The sequence below is a fragment of the Ovis canadensis genome, chromosome 17 (assembly GCF_042477335.2).
Source record: "Ovis canadensis isolate MfBH-ARS-UI-01 breed Bighorn chromosome 17, ARS-UI_OviCan_v2, whole genome shotgun sequence".
In the NCBI taxonomy this organism is placed as follows: Eukaryota; Metazoa; Chordata; class Mammalia; order Artiodactyla; family Bovidae; genus Ovis; species Ovis canadensis.
In genome coordinates this window covers 22,339,884-22,360,929 of record NC_091261.1, presented here as the reverse complement: position 1 = coordinate 22,360,929, position 21,046 = coordinate 22,339,884, and the positions used below count along the sequence as shown (strand labels likewise).

General features: G+C 42.0%; 1 protein-coding gene across 5 annotated transcripts in view; it reads right to left on the bottom strand.

Annotated features, from left to right (window-relative positions):
• SLC10A7 (solute carrier family 10 member 7) overlaps positions 1-21,046 on the bottom strand; it is a 311,030-nt gene that overhangs the window by 43,639 nt on the left and 246,345 nt on the right. For 3 of the 5 annotated variants that reach the window (XM_069556753.1, XM_069556752.1, XM_069556760.1), the window contains exons 7-9: positions 15,975-16,058; positions 6,732-6,897; positions 5,712-5,763 (exon numbers count right to left, since the gene is read on the bottom strand). In XM_069556753.1, coding sequence (XP_069412854.1) covers positions 5,712-5,763; positions 6,732-6,897; positions 15,975-16,058 — 302 coding nt within the window. The remainder of the gene's footprint in view (positions 1-5,711; positions 5,764-6,731; positions 6,898-15,974; positions 16,059-21,046) is intronic. The other 2 variants (XM_069556755.1, XM_069556754.1) reach the window with 1 other exon arrangement.

The window sequence follows — 21,046 nt, the reverse complement described above, 5'->3', positions numbered from 1 at the left end:
ATTCTCTCACAAAGCTTTCAATCAGTGTTTTCCACATAATATTTATTTTGCCTGCCTTTGCAGTACCCACAAAGGAAAACATGTCAGAAGGTTTTACTAGCAGAATTACAGAATGTGGAGCAGAGAAGGTCCTCTGAGATAGTCCCGTCTAAGCCCACTGTTTTTACAGGGGGAAAGTTCCGTGCGAAAACTTTCCTTTGTTAACCTCGGTACCAGTGTTTTGTCTTCACTGGTTTTAGGAGACCTCGTCTGTTCCCAGCTCTGTGGCACTAAACAAGTTAAGCAGAACTCTGGCTTAGTTGCCCCATCTCTGAATAGTAAGGAGACTTCCCATTAATGTGAAATGGATCGCCAGTCCAGGTTCAATGCATGAGGCAGGGCGCTCAGGGCCGGTGCACTGGATGACCCAGAGAGATGGGATGGGGAGGGAGGTGGGAGGGGGGTTCAGGATGCGGGACACATGTACACCCATGGCTGATTCATGTCAATGTATGGCAAAAACCACTACAGTACTGCAAAGTAATTAGCCTCCAATTAAAATATATAAATTTTAAAAAAACCCACAAAAACTGAAAAAAAAAAAAAAGGCTCGTCTTCCCTTCCTCCCTGCCTGCCTCTCCCCTTCTCCTACTCTTCAGGCCAGCCCCCCTTCCCTCCCTGGGCCATGGTCAGAGGCTGAATGAGACATCTCATAGCAAATGTACTGATAAGGACCAACCACCCAGTTCAGTTCAGTTCAGTTCATTTCAGTTGCTCAGTCGTGTCCTACAAATATTTAAATATTTGTTCCCTTTCCTTTCTTTATGGTTTCTTCTGTCACAGAGAAGAAACAGAGACATTCTCTGTTTCTATTACTCCAGTTGTCAACCTACCAAACTGTCTTATTTTGAAAAGGTTCCCCATTACTGCTTTTTTTCCTAAGCTTTTTAGCATTTTTCTTCTAACTTTGAAGCTTCCGAAAGTCACAGAAAGCTTAGGTCACTGTGGACAAAGGACTCTTGGTTTGATGAATGAACTCCCCATTCCTAGCAACCGCGACAGAGAAGTGTCAAAAAGAATGTATTACAAAACTAGAAACGCTGATTCTCTCTCTTCCATAATAAGTTTTTGAAATAATATAAACTACTGCGATATAACAAATATTTTACAGTAGTTAACATTTCCAGAGCACTTGCTATATACTAGGTATTATGCTGAGGGCTTTATGTACATATTATTTAATTTTCCAAATGACCCTATGAGATAGGTATTAGTACTGTCTTCACTTTATAAATGAGGACACTGACAAAAGTTATTAAACAATGAAAACTCAAATCCATCTGACTCCAGAGTTGGAATTTTTAACCCTGATGCTATTCTGTGAACTGATAATTCAGGATACAGAACGTACTCTCAAATGTACTTTAAATACTCAGAGTATTAATAGAAGAGGTTCCCATGCCGCACACTACAGAGGTAACAGTTCAGGTTTGTAAACCTAAGAAATATTAACCAGGTAAGCAGAGTGTTGAAGGGAAGTTGAATTTTCTTGGCTGGGTCTCTCCTGGTTTATGCTAAACTTCCACCATCAGAGGTCAGTGGCATGCTGTACAAAAAAAGACAGACTGATTTCTCTGCTGAGATTTCTGTCTCTGATTTAGTTTCATTGGACTGGTAAGTTAAAGAAAAGAAAAAACCTGCTACAGGCCAATTTTATTAATTTTAAGAAGGAAGGAACAAAAAGTAGGAAAAGAAAAGAACTCAATGCCGTATAAACCAATGGGTTCTTGTTCTAACTCTGGGTGTTGTTGACTAATTTGTGTGTGTGTGTGAACTTGAAGAATCCAGTCACATACTCACTACAAATTCCCCAATCAAAACAAATATTGGGAATTTTAAAAGTAACTGAAGTAGCTTAGTGTGGTGGAAACGGCAAGGGCAAATGCTTTTGGAAATGTCAAATGGAGATGACACGCAATTCTAAGTGCAGCACCTGCCATCTGATTTGGGGTAAGTCAGTAAACTACCAGAATCTGATTTCAGGCAAGTTTCTAAACTACTCTAAGCGTGGGTCATCATCTGCAGAATAGCACCCACATGCACAGTGTCCTGGTCTTCTGCTGTCAGGCTTACACAAAATAACATATGCAAAAACTAGCATGGTACCGGACACAGAGCAGGCTTCTATAAATGTTGGTATTTTTCTTTTCTCTGGTAAAATCCTCAGGTGCTATGGGGTCTTCCAACGTGAAAACAGAACGTGAAGATCATAAATTTTACCTAATCGAAACATGTCCAGATTTTAATGGCGCGTTTCGGGGCTCTACAGCCAGTACCGGGGAGCAGAGTTATAGCTGCTCCACATTCTGCTGTCCACCAAAGAGCATATACTTCTGGCAGGGGGTCAAGCAAGTTCAAAACACAACAGAACCTCAGTGAAGGCAGAACAGAAGGGCCTCAAAACCACAAGGCTTTTACAAAGTCCGGCCTCTTTCATGAGGAATATCCTCGCTTCTAATTTGACTGGTTGGGATATGCCCTCCCACCCCCAGCAATAATCCCAATAGCGGCTGTTCTGAGGTCCTTCAAGGCGTTTTTCAGTCACTGACGGGGTATCTGTATTCCACTTATCCTCACGGGATGGATGAGTGAGTCTGATGATTACTTTTGCCACAAGGACCAGCAAGCAAACAACCAGCAAAAGGCAAACATCTTTTTGAAGATGACATAATGAGCCATTGACAAAAGGAACTTTAAAATAGGTTCTACTCCCAGACTTACCCAATTAAGTCACATTTTCTCTGTAACTTAATGGCTCTGGGCTTTATTCTTACTTCATAAATCACAAGCACAGGCTTGGAAAAATGTTTCCAATTACACCAATCAATACATTTTTATTGACTGTTTACAACTGGCCTCGAGCCGCACCAAGTACTCTAAGAGCCAAGCGCCTAATGTGAAGCCTGAACCATCCACGCCCGGACACCACTCCAGGCTTCCTAAACAAGCCAGGCTCCTCCCCTTGCGGCAACTCACTGCCAGAAACTGGCATTCCAGGGCCTGGCAATCTGGCCCAAGCTTTCCTTCCCAGTCACTAGCATTATTTTCCGTTTTCTTTGACTCCTATTGTTCAGCCAGGTCGTGTGTGTGTCTTCCTGTGCATCACTATTTCTTCTCCCCAAAATTCCCCATTGTGCCTGCATTTGCTGAACAGTTAGCTATTCTCTGTGACTCATGTCAAATCCCATCGCTTCCATGGAGTCTTGCTTTCCCACTCTCTTTGAAAGTGCCTTCTTCTTTAATTGTCTATGGGTTGTGTTATGGCAGCACTAACAGAACACTCAGCTATCAGTACCTATATACCTAGTCCGTAAAGTCCTACGGGATCAAAATCATCACGTGTAGTATTCACTATGGTAACTTTCTCATATCTGTTGAACGTATAATACTGGTGGAAGACGTTTCATTAGAGGTGAGCCTTTACGAATAAGAAAGATGAAATAGGACACAGAGACCAATTGTGACATGGGGCCAGCCTAAGCAAGGGACAGAAATGAGAATGTTTGAGATTCCTCTGCTGCCGCTGCTGCTGCTAAGTCGCTTCAGTCGTGTCCGACTTTGTGCGACCCCATAGACGGCAGCCCACCAGGCTCCCCCATCCCTGGGATTCTCCAGGCAAGAACACTGGAGTGGGTTGCCATTTCCTTCTCCAATGCATGAAAGTGAAAAGTGAAAGTGAAGTCACTCAGTCGTGCCTGACTCCTAGTGACCCCATGGACTGCAGCCCACCAGGCTCCTCCATCCATGGGATTTTCCAGGCAAGAGTACTGGAGTGGGGTGCCATTGCCTTCTAGGGAACAGCAAAGATTTTACCTCAACCTAGAGCTTAGACAGTGTGAACTCTAGTAGCGGTTCACTCAGCCCCTCAAACGAACCTCATTCTGCAGGCACTGGGTAACCACTGAAGATCTCTGAACAAGACAGCTATTATCAGAACTCCAAGCCACTGGAAACAAAATGAAATACACAAGAAATATCCAGTCTGCAAAGGAAGGATATCAGAAAGTCATCCATGGCAATAGTCTGGGGAGAAAGGCAATGAGAGCCTGAATTAGGGAAGCAGCTTTGGAAGCACAAGAAATATGACCAAGGCAGGATCAAGACATTAAAAAAAGAATTCTGTGAAGGAGTCCAGTCTGAGCAACTCTGTGGATGACAGCTTCATTCATACTGAGTGAAGCAAGTCAGGAAGAGAAAAACACATATCATATATCAATACATATATGTGGAGTCTAGAAAAATGGTAGGGAAGAGCCTAGTTTTGGGAATAGAGATGCAGACAGAGAATGGACACGTGGGCACAGGGTGGGAGGGGGAAGTTAGGACGAACTGGCAGAGTTTAGCACTGGCATATATACGCCACCATATGTAAAATTTACCCTGGTGGCTCAGCTGGTAAAGAATCCGCCTGCAATGCGGGAGACCTGGGTTCGATTCCTGGGTTGGGAAGATCCCCTGGAGAAGGGAATGGCTACCCACTCCAGTTATTCTTGCCTGGAAAATTCCACAGACAGAGGAGTCTGGCAGGCTATAGTCCATGGGGTCGCAGAGTTGGACACGACTTTCAGTTTCACTTTCACACGTAAAATAGCTAGCTACTGGGAAGCTGCTATATAGCACAGGGCACTCAGCCCCGCGCTCTGTGATGACCTAGCAGGGTGGGATGGGGTGAGGGGACAGTCCAACAGGCAGGGGATATATATATATATATATATATATATATATATATGTATATATATACACTTAGAGTTGATTCACTTAGTTGTATTGTAAAGCAGTTATACTCCAAAAAAGAGAAAGGAATACATGCTCCAGTAAATCAACTCCCTGGGTTCAAATCCCAGCTTTACCATGTAAGAGTTGTGTGATTTTTAGATAAGCAGGTTTACCCTCATCTGCAAAGCGGAAAGAATGATTTCACTTAGTTATATGGTTGTTGTCAGACTGAAATATGTTAATACATTCAAAGAGCTTGGAAAAACTGGTACATATAAAGAACTCAATATATACTAGTACCATTCTCATTAAAAAAAGAGAGAGAGAGACAAAGTATTAGGGCAAAAGACTAATTCCATTTTGAAGGTGTTGAGTCTGAGGTCTTGTTAAGACAGTCAGGTGAAGATATCCAGAAGCGAAGTGGGAACCAGAGCAGGAGCTCCGGGAAAACACTGCAGTGGAAGGTCCAGCGTCCATCAGCAGGAAGCTGAGAGCTGCAGCCAGTGAGACAGAGAAGGCTGCCTAAGCACACAGTGGGAGTGAAGAGACGAGGGCCCAGCCCAGGTCGCTTGGTAACGCCGACAACGTGATGGCAGCGAGAGCAAGATGGAACAGCCAGGAGACAGAAGACTAGGGAAGGGTGTAGGGGCCTAGAAGTCAGGTACAGAGCATGATTCTCAGGAAGTGGCGCTCGTGGTAAAGAATCCACTTGCCAGTGCAGGAGACGCAAGAGACGCAAGAGAATCGGGTTTGATCCCTGGGTGGGGAAGATTGACTGGAGGAGGAAATGGCAACCCACTCTAGGATTGTTGCCTGGGAAATTCCATGAACAGAGGACTCTGGCAGGCTATAGTGCATAGGGTCGCAAAGAGTCATACATGACTGAGTGCATGCGCCTGCGCGCGCGCGCGCGCACACACACACACACACACACACACACACACCTAATCACTTACCTTGTGGAAAAGATGAAGGTTAAAAGCATAAAACTCAGTTGAATAGAACATACTGAAAAAAAAAAGATTAAATCGAAATTAGCACTGTAAAAACAATATCTGCAGCCTACTTATTGGTATGCTTAGTTTTATCTGAAAGTTATGGGAACTCAAGTACGAAAACAAATGAATAAGCCAAACACACACACATTGCTAAACTGGCAGAATCATTTACACTAGCAGGACTTGATCTGTTCTTATGAAAGATACTCCCAGAGATAAGCTATGATATGTGCTACTCAGGGTAGGTCTAAGACCTTCTTTGATTTAAAATTTGGTTATTTAATTTGTTCAGTTTAGCAAAAGCTGGTTTATCCGATGAAAATTAGCAAATAGCAAATCACAAATGTGGTAGCATGTAACATATATTTTAGAATAACTCATGTTGATTTTAGTAACAAAAGACTCTTTGATATTACAATTACCAAAAGTTGTCTTTGGTATTACAGGGTATGGAGCAAAAGCTTAGTTTTTGAGCCTAGCAGTTTTTTGCATGGTATAGTCTGCTGATTCTAAATATGAAATGATATTACTTTGGGTTTATTTTATTAATAATAGAAAAAAATGACTTAAATAGTCACATTTTAACCAGTGCAGCCAATTACTATACTCAGAAAACAACAGTACCATATATTATAAATCCCACTTTTAACTCACAATAAAGGGTAAAATAAACTTCAAGTTAAAATTTTTAAAATAGGCAAGAAAGGGGTCACTTTAACATTTGAATTTGATAGCTGTTACAGCTTCTTTCATCAACTATTATAAATCAGACATAAATAAACAAAGGAGATTAAGTCATACGTGGATGCTGATGTCTTTTTAAAGAACAGATACCCACAGTCACTACATATAATATGAAACGAAATATTCTTTTCTAATCAAATGAACCTTGGCAATGAATTTAGGGATCACAAATAGTTATGCTTTGCTAGTGGGGAGGCTGAGGAGGGAGCCAGGACAGCCCGCCCTCCGACTTACTTATGAACAGTACCAGAAGGAGACCGAATTTATCCAGGTCGATACTTGGGTTCGAGAATGTGTCACAGAAGGTTGTGTAGATGATCATGAGGAGCACGCTGCTGCTGACGGCACCAAAAGGAGGCTGCTTTCTTTCGAGCCAGTCCTTGATGTATCTTCGGACAATCTGAAACATAGAGACCAACAGGTTGCCTCTTTTCAGGGGGAGTCGGGCTGGGCATCGCAAAGTGATTCTGACAGCGAAAGACAGAACGGAAAGAGAATAACTTGGATGAGGGCCACGGTGGATTTCAGAGCTTCCCCGCCACCCCATTCTTCTCCTGGGGAATTTAACATTTGTACTGCAGCTTCCACTAGCGTCCATAATGAGAGTGTATTTTCAACTGCATTCAAATCCATCCTAAATCATGCCAAATGCTCTCTGCTGGCTGTCAGGGAGACATGCCCATTAAGCCTCCCCAAAGTTTATCTCCTCTGCTGATCCTAATGGATGTGTGTAATTATCACAGTCCCCTTTGCCTCAACAGACAACTCCAAGTGCAACGTTGGGAATCTTAAAAATCTGACATCTTCAAGAATTTCAAGACGGTAGATAATCGAAAGTGATCCATGGAACATATTAATATTTAAAATGCTAGCAATGCACCAGAAGTTTTTAATTAAATTATAACTCATGCTTGAAAAGCAAAAGTGCATGTGTTGTGGGAGTTTAAATAATTCAGATGCTGAATATCTAGAGTTTTTGTGAATCCAAAGACAAATGCCATTTGCATGCTTTCAGAATTCTAGAATTAACACTTAAAAATGAATAAACCTGTCCTAACTTTCCTACAAAAAGGTGAGTGAAACATGAAGTTATATGGCAAATCCCCTCATATTTTAAAATCAAATCAGATATTTCAACTCAGGACAGCCTGAACACTGGTGATAACTTTAAGTTTGGATAGAAAAGTGAACCACTCTATTTAAAACCTTTGGCTTCTGAAGGAAGCTGAACAAACCCGATAATGAGGACAAGAGTTGAGACACATTAAGTTCTGAGTCACTCATTATCCTGCATAATTGAACATGAGATTTCACAACAGGCTGAATTACCACGATCCATTAGCAATAATGAGGTCAGGGAACTTCTCCTGACAAGGCTGATGGGGTTCTGTCAGCTTCTACTCCGGCTCTAAAAAGGCTTAATTCGCAACGAGGCATGCCTTCACAGATCCTCAAGAACAAATAAACGACTCTCCAGAGAACCTGCGGATGGCCGGCTACTGGATCAGTTTCCTCCCACCTCAAGGACTCAGTAGGTGAAAGAAGTGTTGAAAAAGGTGTTCTGGAAGAAAGCTGACCGGTTGGTAAGAGAAGCAGGGTCAGCACCTTGAAGGCTGGGTGGGGCGGGAGGAGAAAGAGGGCTTTATATCGAAATGTCTGTGTTTGGGAAAGTCGCTCAGTTGTGTCCAACTCTCTGTGACCCCGTGGACTATATAGTCCATGGAATTCTCCAGGCCAGAATACTGCAGTGGGTAGCCTTTCCCTTCTCCAGGGGATCTTCCCAACCCAGGGATCGAACTCAGCTCTCCCGCATTGCAGGTGGATTCTTTACCATCTGAGCCACAATAGTGTTAAATGTTTTTAAAAAGTACCACTTGGAATTAAAGTTATAGCTGTATTTATTTAAAAATTGTGTTTTGTTTCTGTAAAAGCAATTGCAAACCATAGTAACTTATCTAGTGATCATTTCTTTCTTTACAATGAAAATGTAGTGAGGTATAAAGAAATAGTTAGTTCTATTACACAGCATTACAGACTGATGTATCAGAACACACATTTTGGTACCAGAGGGACTCAGAAAAGCTATGACCAATTTCAACAGCACATTAAAAAGCAGAGACATTACTTTGCCAACAAAGGTCCATCTAGTCAAAGCTATGGTTTTTCCAGTAGTCATGTATGCATGTGAGAGTTGGACTATAAAGCTGAGCACCGAAGAAGTGATGCTTTTGAACTGTGGTGTTGGAGAAGACTCTTGAGAGTCCCTTGGACTGCAAGGAGATCAAACCAGTCCATCCTAAAGGAAATCAGTCCTGAATATTCACTTGAAGGATTGATGCTGAAGCTGAAATTCCAATACTGTGGTCACCTGATGCAAAGAACTGACTCATTGGAAAAGACCCTGATGCTGGGAAAGACTGCGAGCAGCAGGAGAAGGGGACAACAGAGGATGAGATGGTTGGATGGCATCACTGACTCAATGGACATGAGTTTGAGCAAGCTCTGGTAGTTAGTGATGGACAGGGAAGCCTGGCGTGCTGCAGTCCACAGGGTCGCAAAGAGTCAGACACGACTGAACGACTGAACTGACCTGAACTGAGGGACTCAGACGGCCCCATGTTCAGATATATCACCATGGGGCACGTGTGCTCAGTTGTGTCTGGCTCTTTGAGACCCCATGGACTATCATCCATCAGCCTCCCCTGTCCATGGGGTTTCCCGGGCAAGAATACTGGAGTGGATTGCCATTTCCTTCTCCAGGCGCCATGGGGGTAGCTGCTTAATAGAAGGTCACAGATGTTTCACTTAAAAGGTCATTCTATAACTTACTGTTCCTAGTAGCAATAATGCTGATAATTGCTCTAATCAATGCAACTCAATATCTTTAGGAAATAAAACATGGAAATGACATGGGGTTATTGAAATTGATAGTCTCCAATTTTGTTTTAATATATAATGGTTAAAAACACAGAAGTCCTTTCTCTGCAATAGATTATAGAATGCGGGATCCCAATTCCAAAAGTAAAAGCCCCACCACCTCTGACAAAATAAACAAATAAATGTGAACGAGGTGTAACTCACCAATTTAAAAACCAAGACAAACCTGTAATCGTCAATCAACTTTATAAGTTTTAATCTGACTTAGTCAACCTAATTAGTACCTCTTTCTTCATTACAAAGTACTCAGAGTCTCATAGTATATTAGGATTCTTCTAATATGGCAAGAAACAGGGATGCCAAATTCTGCATTCTCCTAGCTAACATGCCTTTCGCCTCAACTCTTCATGTTGGATACTGAATCTCAAAATAGAAAACAACTAGAAGGTTGGAAACTTTACAGACTTATAAGTGGAACGATAACCCTAGTGGGAAACAGATTGTTCTTTACTGTTTTTAGTCTTATAGTGATATTTGTCTGTGTTTCTATACCTTGCCAGCCTCCACAGGGCGTTTTCATCTCCTTCTGAAATTAAAATCACAAAACACCTTCTTTTGCACTGTGTAGCTAGAAAAATGTTAAAATGTTTCACAAACTACTGGGTGAAGTCGTGTGGATATGCCTCAAATATGGGCTTAGGATATAAACTCCAGGAAACCCAACTTCTCTTACACTTTTGACACAAACATTCTCCACTCGTCAAGAATTCATGTCATTTAAAAATTCTCCAAACCTCTTTGCCTTACCCCAGTGTTTAATAACCTCATAGGAAACAAGACTTGCTCAGAGATAGATGAATGCGACCTCATATAAACTACTCAGAATTCTCTTTTTTTGGGGGAAAAAAAGTCAAAATGAAGTGGAAAAATGCATTCTGGTGAGGCGGCTTGTTGTAACTTTCTTCGGAATCTATACTAATTCATTTTCCCTCATAGCTCACAGAGATGCATTCTCTCAAAATTAAATGACAAATCCTCACTAACTTGCTTGCTTTTCACTATGGAGATAGAAGGGGAAAAAAAAAACTTCCATCAGAAGCCTTTTGCTTTTATTGTTTCGCCTTCTGCATTTTGATTTTCTTTACTTTAAATTAAGCACCAGGAAAGGTTAAAACGAAACTTAAACTTTTGAATCCTTGTGTTTCTAATAAGCTGAACTGCATGCCAATTACTGCATGATCTCCAAGGTGAGACCCTGGAAAAATAACAGTCTTGGGTGAAGAAGGTTGATATGCAGAGGTAAGTGAGAAGTATAATAGCCATCATTTTGTTTTCTTCATTTTTTTTCCAGGCCATTTTCTTGTGTTTTTCTTTCTATTCTGTCTTTACATTTACAAATTGATTTTTGAGTGGGGATGGATGATAGTTGATTTTTCAGGTTAAGTTTGATTTTAAAATTCATTTTTTTTCAGGTAGTTTTAGATTGTTTCTTCAATATTTTAGAAGATTTTTTGTGTCTTTTATTAAAAGTTTTTTTAAGAGTTCATACAATTTAAAAAATTAATTTATTTTAATTGGAAGCTAATTACTTTACAGTACTGTAGTGGTTTAGGTTGCTTTCCATTTACAGTTACTACAAAATATTGGCTATATTTCCCATGTTGTACAGTACATCCTTGAGCTTGTCTTACACCCGATAGTTTGTACCTCCCGCTCCTCAGTCTCTGTACTGCTCCGCCCCCTCCCCACTGTCACCACTGACTTGTTCTCTATATCGTGAGTCTGCCTTTTTTTTTAATCCTCTATTCCACTGAATATATATTTTTTCAGAAAGTGATTTGTTTCTTCATTAATGTTCTTTTGAAATGTACAGTTAGGGATGTGACATCAAATCCAATTGTGTAACATTTATTAACCACTGAGTAGATTCAAACTAATATTTCACTTTCTTTAAATAAAAGTGGGAACAATAATAATAAATGGATTATTTATTTTAAATAGAAGCACCCATCTATTTAAAAGAAGCACCCATCATCGACTTCACTCTCTGAAATTCTTTCCCTCTACTAACATTTACTTCCATTCTCAGGAACAAGGTTAAGCAGATTCTATCCTGCTTGGGTTACAGCTGAAAACAAAGGCACCTGAGAGCCCAAACAGCTTGCATCGAATGCTAAAAAGTAGTCACATGGATTTTTAGGACTCTCACCTCTATCTCCTGAGTGAACAATAGCACAGGGGTTCAAGGTATAGACTTTGGAGCGTCTTACCTTGTGCTCTTGGGCAAATTCCTTAACTTCCCTGGGCCGCACCTCTAAAATGAATAGGCTAGTAATTGTAGCGAGGACTAAGTGATTAAATAAATATAAAATGCTTTAGAACCAGGGACTGTACATGGTAAATAAGAACTATTCTTATTCCCAAGTCCCAGTCTGCTGATGTTTCTATCACAGCACTCTTCACCTATATATCCCATTGTATGATACATTAATAGAAGCCATTCCTCTCCCAGAGTGATTCAAGTGAAGCGATGAAAACCTAATATCATTTTATAAGTGCAAAATTTTACTAGCATTAATAACATTAACTGCAGCTTCAGCTGGAGATTATTTAATATGAAAAGTCAATCTCAAACTGAGAAACAAAGCATGAACAAGGGGCTAGAAAATGCATAAACGGCCAATAATATGCTTTTTTACTATTAACTTATTGAAGTGGGGTTTAGTGTGCTGTTTAAAAAAATATTTTTCAAAGGTAGTGGAAATTCTATTTCATTAACATTGATTCACAAATCTCTCAAATCTAATGCATAAAATAAGCATTTGTCACAGGCACTTAGATATATTGAAGGCTTTATCAGAAAAGAAGAAACATTACAATAACACACACTTAATTTCATTCTAGAATTGATGGAAGCAAGCAATCTCCCAACCATCTATGGAAAGACTAATCTCATACACTCACGGCATCTCCGAGCTGGAAGATATTAAACTCTAAGCTCTACAAACGAGGTAAGTGAGTCCTAGAAATCGTGTGTATAGCCAGGCAGTGGCAAGGACCAAACTAGACCACAGGTGTCAGCGTGTCAGACTGTGCCTCAGTGTGTCACATGTCAGACCGCCTGTGACTGATGTGTCCGTCATTCAGTAATGATTTCAGTCCAAAAGAAGTATTGTCTGGAGCAAACACGCACACTCAAAAAGCAAAGTCCACTCTAAGAAACGTAAATAAGAAATGGAATGATAAAAGTTTTATCATCATTAAAAGATTAAGGAAAATATTTTCAACTCACCCTTCCTAGTCTTTTTCTTCTCTCTCTAGTTCCCAACATTTATTTAACAGGTAATAATAAAATCTCATTTAAAATGCATATAAAAATCTACAGAAATGTTTACTTTAATATATGGCAACTCTGATTATAATTGAGAAATGAGGCTGCGTTGCCAGGAACCTAGTTCCTCTGTAGGACACTGAGCACTTCTGACGAGGCCCTCAAAGACCATATCTCAAAGGTTAGGTTGGTCAGTGAGCAAATGAACAGAGAGATTAAAAAGCAGACAAGGTCCCTGGTCTCATGGAGCTCACGTTTGAGGAAATAAATAAAAAGCAAAAGCAACAAGTAAACAAGAAGTAGATAATGCTCCATACCAAACAGAGGTTCAAACTGGATAAGACACTAGGGACTGAATGGGTCAGCCTGCGGAGGAAGGGCCTTTCTTAGGAGGTGACAGGTAGGAAGGTGTCCCAAACAGAGGGGACAGGCAGGACAGAGGCTGACAGGTTTCAGAAATGGAAGCAAAGTCAGTGAGACCCAAGGGTAATGGCAAGGGGGAGAGTGTCAGGGGAGGTAAAAGGGATTTGAAAGCAGAGGACAGGGTAAAAGGATCTCATAAGGAAGCAGAGCCGGATGTCTGGGAAGCGCTGAATGACATTTTAAATGTGGGGTCATGAATTTAAAACAAGATGGGCACTAATGATATATTTCTCTCTAGCGAAGCTGGTTGTTGTTGTTCAGTCGCTCAGTCATGTCCGACTCTTTGTGACCCCACGGACTGCAGCACGCCAGGCTTCCCTGTCCTTCGCTATCTCCTGGAGCTGGCTCAAACTCATGTCCATTGAGTCGGTGATGCCTGGGAAACCCCATGGACAGCAGAGTCCTGAGAGTTGGACAGGACTGAGTGAAGCCGGAGATCTTGGGAAAATGGCTGGCAGGGCTACAGAGAGGATAAATTCAAAGTTTCCTTCAGCCAAGATTTTCATACAGTGTACATCCGACTCCTGGAAGGAAGTGAAAGTGAAAGTCGCTCAGTTGTGTCCAACTCTTTGCAAGCCCACGGACTATATAGTCCATGGAATTCTCCAGGCCAGAATACTGGAGTGGGTAGCCTTTCCCTTCTCCAGGGGATCTTCCCAACCCAGGGATCGAACCCAGCTCTCCCGCATTGCAGGTGGATTCTTCACCAGCTGAGTATGCTACTAAATACACTTATGCTAGAGCCTCTGCTTCTGGGAAGCTCACGGGGGCTACCTTATTGTCGCTCCTAATCCATATGATGAGTCAAGTATGATGGGAGAACCGGAATTTAATCTAGGGCTGGGGTGTCAGAGCGCTTCAGAGGGCACCTCTGTCCTGAGTCTTAGGGGTGAGCAGGAGTTTTCTGCCAGAAAGAAAGGAAACAGGAAGGTAAAGGCATGGAGCAGAGAAGGGGCACACCGCAGGGCAGAAGAGAAGGCTGCGAAGCAGACGGTGGAGGCGGATGTGAAGGCGGATGTGAAGGACACTGACAAGCGGGCTGGGGTCAGACTGGGAGGGCTTCATGGGCCACAGGACGAGCAGGTGGCAGGGAGCCACAGGCGAGGTTTCTGCGGAGAGGAATAACAGAACCTGGCTTGTTTTGTTTTTAGGACTACCCTGGAGACAGTGAAGACACTGGCTGGAGATTGGAAGGGATTTCCAGCACAGAGAGCAGTCTGACAGATGGAACCAGCTCAGCTGAGGTCCTCTTTGGGAACTGCTGCTAAGACAGCAGACTCAGGCAAGGGTAGACCTCTCCCGGGCGAGAGGGTGGGCGGGAGTGGGAGGTAGCATGTGATGACTGCTCTTTGCAAGAGGAGAAAAACCGGGCACTCAGGTCTCAGGGGGAGAAGGCAATGGCACCCTACTCCAGTACTCTTGCCTGGAAAATCCCATGGACGGAGGAGCCTGGTGGGCTGCAGTCCATGGGGTTGCTAGGAGTCAGACACGACTGAGCTACTTCACTTTCACGCATTGGAGAAGGAAATGGCAACCCACTCCAGTGTTCTTGCCTGGAGAATCCCAGGGATGGTGGAGCCTGGTGGGCTGCCGTCTATGGGGTCGCACAGAGTCAGACACGACTGAAGCAACTTAGCAGCAGCAGCATGTCTCAGGGAGGACAACTCTGAGGGGTGGGTCTGGCCTGAGATCCCACTGGGACAGCACCACAAACAACCCCTCCCTCATCCCACTTGTCTCAGGCTCCCTGCTGTTGATCCCAAGGGGCCCCCCAATTCAACTTGCTGCACAGAAACCTCGGTCTCAGATTTGATTTCCCGGAGAACCTAAGACAGCAGGTCAAGACTACATGTCTATACACACACCATTTTTAAATAGCCAATGCCTCAAAGAATTACTTCCTGTTTCGTATCTACAGGGAATTTGAAAATGATGATGACACTGTAGAACACTTACCTGTATCAGGCTGTATGAGGGAAAAAAACTTTAGATGCATCATATTTCATGTGACCTTCACAATAACCCTTTAAGACAGGTATCGTTATTCTACAATTTGATAAATTATGAACCTGGAGCTAAGGAGATTAAATGACTTGCCCAAGGTCACACAGCAAATAGAAGGCAGGACTAAGAACCAGAGTCTAGTTGCTCTTAATCCAAGGTCTGGGCTCTTCACCATCCTAACGTACTATTTTGCTAAGACTCACTAGCGTTAGCAGTGCATTAAATTCTGTATGCTGTTACTGTGGCTACCTAGGATTAAAACAACAACCTTGTTTTTAAATTTGTATGCTCATAATTGAATTATATACTTATTATCAACCTGTTATAAGAAGTTAGGAATTTCTTCTATGAGTCTAATTCAGTAAGAATAATAAAGGAAACTAAATTTTCTAAGATCGAATTTAAAGAGCTAATAGAATTAAATGTTTGTTTTATCAATTACAGCATCACAAGCATGATCACTGCTATCAGAGAAGGCTAAGACGGTGGTCAAATGCAGGTGCCTGTTCCTCAAATGGTCCTAAATGCTTTGGAAATCAAGGTAATAATTTGCTAGATGTTTTCAAGCTAGCAACATAGCTACAATAAGGAATGATAAATTAAAAAATCAAGACTGTATGCAGGTGTCCCTATATATAGCTATCAGCAAAGCAGACTGATGTTCATTAAAAAAATCAAAAGATAGGACTATCATGATTGAGGAAACTTGTGTTTCACAGTCTTAGATTTTTATTTAACCATCTCTTCCCCTGACTAGCTTTTCTCTCAACTGTTCTGACACTACATAAGAATTCACAATTTGATCTATAAAGAAAAAGAGCCGAGAGAACTGGAGACCTTACCTGTCCAATAATGAGGGGAACCACAACAGTCATAAAAAGCTGAGAAAAAATAGATGTAAAAGGCACAGAAGAGGATGAGCCAAGCTGCAAAACAAGAATATAAGAGGAGCTAGAATTACTTTCAGTTAGTTATCAAGAATGCTGTTCATTAGTGTAATAAATGAATTATCTACATGCACCCAAAACTTGGTAGCTATAGACAAAAAGCAAGTGAAGTTACTTTTATTTTCGAAATTTAGCACAAGATAAACTGAGTAGCTTAATATATAATTTTGTATTGTGAGACTAAGATTGAAGAAAAATAACTACTGTTTCACAATTAACTTTAATGGTTTATTACATGTCTGACTCTTTGCGACCCCATGGACTGGAACCTGCCAGTCTCCTTTTTCATGGGATTCCCCAGGCAAGAATACCGGAGTGGGTTGCCATGCCCTCCTCCGGGGCATCTTTCCCACCCAAGGATCGAACTCTATGTCTCCTGCTTTGGCAGGTGGGTTGTTTTTTTTTTTTTTTACCACCAGCGCCACCTGGGAAGCCCTGTTATTAAATACGTTACTGCCTGTTAAGTCATTCTGTGCCTACACTGTCTATAGTCACATGGCATGATATTTCATCTGTAATCAAAGTTTATGTGATTTCTATTTTACCCATCTGCAGATACCTAAGCCAAATAAGTATGTCTCATTATTTTATTATCAAGATAACATTTTTACTTATGTAAATGAAATAGTTTATAATTCCCCCAATCCTCCAAAACAAAGGCAATGAACCTCATATCCTTAAAAATTTATTCTTACACAAAACCTTGGAAATGGGAAATCCTGAAACAACTTATTTTTCAACTTAAAATTTCAATGTACCGCTCCAAATTGGTATGCCTGAACATTGATCATAATTCTTGTTTTGACTCCACCCTCATTTTCTGGTTCTTGCTTTGCTAATGATTGCAGTCTCAGCTTCATAAACATGTTACTGCCTGACCATAAGGCAGCGTTTCTCTGTGAACACAGTCACACATTCGCATTAACCTCTACTGCCAAGAATTGCTGCCTTCCTATTAACTTTCTTTTTTTAAAAAAAGTCTTTATTGAACCTGTTCCAATACTGCTTCTGCTTTACGTTTTGGTTTTTTGGCAACAAGGCACGTGGGAGCTTAGCTCCCCGATCAGGGATTGAACCCACACCCTGCATTAGAAGTGCAGAGTCTTAACCACTGGACTGACAGGGAAATCCACCTGCTAACTTTCTCATATTTTTTCAAAACCTGCTTTCTGGACAAAGAGTAGCTGTTTCATAGACGTTCATCTCTTTCATGAGTCCCTTCTGCAACATCTCCCCGGGCCTTGGAACTTTCTTTCACCTTCCTCTGCAGACCAAACCTCAATTTCTGTCTTTACCTAAGTTTAGTTAAACTTGGAAATATCTTTTGGAAAACAATTTTTGTGAAAGATGTGGAGGCAGTGATGACAGAGGAAAGAGAATGTTAAATAACAAATATTTAGCTAAGTGAAGTCAATAGCTCAGAACGAAGTTCCCTGGGACCAGTGTTTTTACTGATTTCTGCATGCACCAGCCCACCAAGATCTTTTCTAAACCCTAGGTGGTGCATTTTATGACTCTGCCCCCCTATCCTTGGCCCCAATCTATATGCACTCTGCTACTGCTAAGTCCCTTCAGTTGTGTCCGACTCTGTGTGACCCCATAGACGGCAGCCCTCCAGGTTCCCCCATCCCTGAGATTCTCCAGGCAAGAACACTGGAGTGGGTTACCATTTCCTTCTCCAATGCATGAAAGTGAAAAGTGAAAGTGAAGTCGCTCAGTTGTTTCAGACTCTTAGTGACCCCATGGACTGCAGCCTACCAGGCTGCTCCTTCCATGGGATTTGCCAGGCAAGAGTACTGGAGTGGGGCGCCATTGCCTTCTCTGATATGCACTCTAGAGACCAAGAATATGTGTCTTGTCCCCTGGTGGCCTGCATTCACTTAAGACTGCCTCCAACACTCATCACTGGCTGTCAGCTTAACTTACAAAAAGTGTAGCCTCCAGCCTTTTCCTCCAGGACCAATATAAACTGAAAAAAATGCAACCAGAGAAAGTGAAACTGGCGAAGATCACATAGGATGTGTGGTGTGTGAAATGTTATTGAACTCACGCCTCCTGCAGCTCCTGCCTTGCAGGTGCATTCCTTACCACTACTAGGGCCACTTCGAAGCCCCAAATGTTACACAGCTGTTAGATGTTTCTTTTTAGGCAAAGCTAAAGTATTAAAAGCTAATGACTCCACCCTATTTTAAAGCAACTATGTCCTTGAAGTCCAAGGTATGTAACAAATACATATTCTCTCCACAAATATTAACCCTAAAGATGCTCCAAGGGCAAGGATTAAAATACGGAAAAATATATTTTACAAAGAAATTGAGGCACTGGATAAATAGAAAAATAAATTTTAAAGAACAAAGTTTTCAAGTTCAAAGACATTCAGCTCAATCAATGCTTTATCCAGAGGGTTCACAATCTTTGAAGATAGGCAGTGGGGTAGAGCGTGATAACCTGCAAGTAAAAAGTCTCCATTCTTGCCTGGAATCTCATGGGTGATCTCTCTGTTCCTCTTTCTAGCTCAACTTTATTAAGTTATGTAATGTATTTTTAAAATGTTTTCATGAATAATCATATGAAATTATATCCCCTCTGTCAGCCCAGTGCTTATCCCAGGAACTGGCACAGTGAATATGTTTGCAGAAGCAAAAACCCATGCAGAATGAACAGATGAAGTAGTCTGTAAACATGGGGTACTAAAAAGGGACAAAACCTTATTCAAAATCACATCCCCCACACACATAAAACTAAAGTACATCTAAAAAGTCATTATCCTGCAGCATTACAAAATCAGTTGGTTTTTTTTTTTTCACTTCTTATCATTAGTCATACAACGAATCCTAATGTGCATCTAGTAACTAAGGGCATCTATTCATGACAAGAACCAAGGGAGAGAGGATCAGCTCACGCAGGCGCGCGCATAAACAGCAATGATCATGGCGGTCTGTGTTCCTTGATTCTCCTCCACCCTGTCCTTAGCTCCTCAATGCTGCTGTGGAGAGAAGACCTAAAATTGATAGGATCCCTGCAAGCGACTTGTGGTCCCGTTCACTCTTTTGAAAGACTGAAAAATTGAGGTCCAGAGAGAAATCACTTGCAATTAACACTTCTAATACCTGCATTACGATGTGAAATTGGCAGTGCTTCTCAAACACATGCAAGCGACTCCAGCCAGATCTGCTCTGTGACAGCAGCCAGATCCACACTGGGAGGGCTTGTTAGTTTAACTGGAAAGCATTACTGCAGAGCAGCAAAAGAGCAAATGAAGAGAAAAGTTAAAAGCTGATTTCATGCACTGAGTCCATTTGGGGGGCGGTTCTTTTTAATCCCAATTCAATCTAAAAGGGAAGTAGAGGAAAACCCTTTTCACCTTTGGTGTTGAAGAATATTGTGTGTGTTATTCTCTAGATCCATCACATGATAGACCACCTGCACGTTCAGTGTTTGGAAGCCTCTTGTTTCCGCAAGACAGTGGGAAAGGCTTTGGGGTGAGGGGGAGGGTGGGAGGTTGTCCACGATCCCCAAGGTCCCTTTGTCCTCAAAAACACCCTTGATCTCTGATCCACTTGGTTAGGAACATAGGTTAGAGCAGCCCTCCTCTGGGGCCTTGTCAGATCAGAGGCTAGAGCAAGCTAGCCAGGGATGTAATTAACTGGGTATATGAAACCAGACGAAGTACGGTGGAGATGCTAGGGAGGAAATCCTGCAGGGTAGCTCCCTTTAGAAGTGGCTCTGAAAGGAAGGAAACCTCAGTCCTGGGGTCTACCTTGGCATAAGTCCTTTCTTTTGAATCAGCCTCCAGACCTGTCGCTGCGGTCACTGTGAAGGTGCAGCGGTCCCCTTGGGGAAGCTCTGGGGCCACGAAGTATGCCCTGGCAGCCGGAAGAAAGAGTGGGCACCTGCATTTGAGAGCAAGACCAGGAAACTACAAGACCCAGCCATTCTACATGCAGAGTCGATTTTAACTGAAGCAGAAGGAAATACGTTGCCTGGGCTAGCTGGTTCTTCACATTTTAATGAGGAAACCTCATGTGGTTTCTATTTCAGAGACCAATGTGTTTATAAGAAGCATCAATAATTTGCACGTTTGGATAAGGGCTCGAGATAAGCTTGTGTCAAGCAACTGTTCTGGGCTTTGCTGAGCCACCTTGCAGGCTTAAAGTTCCCACGTCTCACATTGCCAACTTGTGCTTTAAGATACCGCGTGTGAAATAAACAACCCAGGCATTGGCTAATTTGCTTCAGGACTATAGTTTTTTAAAACAGGGAACTCACAATTAGGTTTATTTGTTTTAACATCATGTTGCAAAGAAATGTTTCAGTGAAAATGAAATATGTGGGAATTTAAGACCTTCCTGTTCAATCCTTCACATAGTCACTGGTGCCTCCTATGAACCAGAGGCATGTTCTAAGTCCAGGGGCTCCAACAGTAAACCAAAGACCAAACCCGTCCTCTCCCCAGGAGCTGCTTTCTCAAAGCTGAGGTCTGTATGTGGATCCATGCACACTCCTTTCTATAGGATGTCTTCCCCTCACTTACAACTGGAAAAGTTCTAGTCTTTTTTCTAAAAATTATTTCAAGCATCACTTCTTTGGAAATTATTTGCAAACCCTCCTCCCCAAATGCAGATGTGGCTCCTCATTCTTTGGGGGCTGCTCTGTGTTGCCAATGTATTGCTCAGAATCCTTGGCTGGTCTTGTTTACACATCTGCCTCTCCCAGTAGACCATGCGCTCCTGAAGGTCAGAGACGCGGTCTTTTTTCATGTCTATATCTAGGTGCCCAGCAGTGTGACTACTTCTTACATCGAGGGTGGTGGTTTTCAAATGTTAACACACCAGAAACATCTGGAGGGCTTGTGAAAATACTGATTCCTTAGAATCACCTACCAGTTCAGAGTTTCCAATTCAGAAGACCTGGGGGAAGGATGAAAGGAGGATGGTGAGAATGTTTCTAACCAGCCCCTCCAGAGC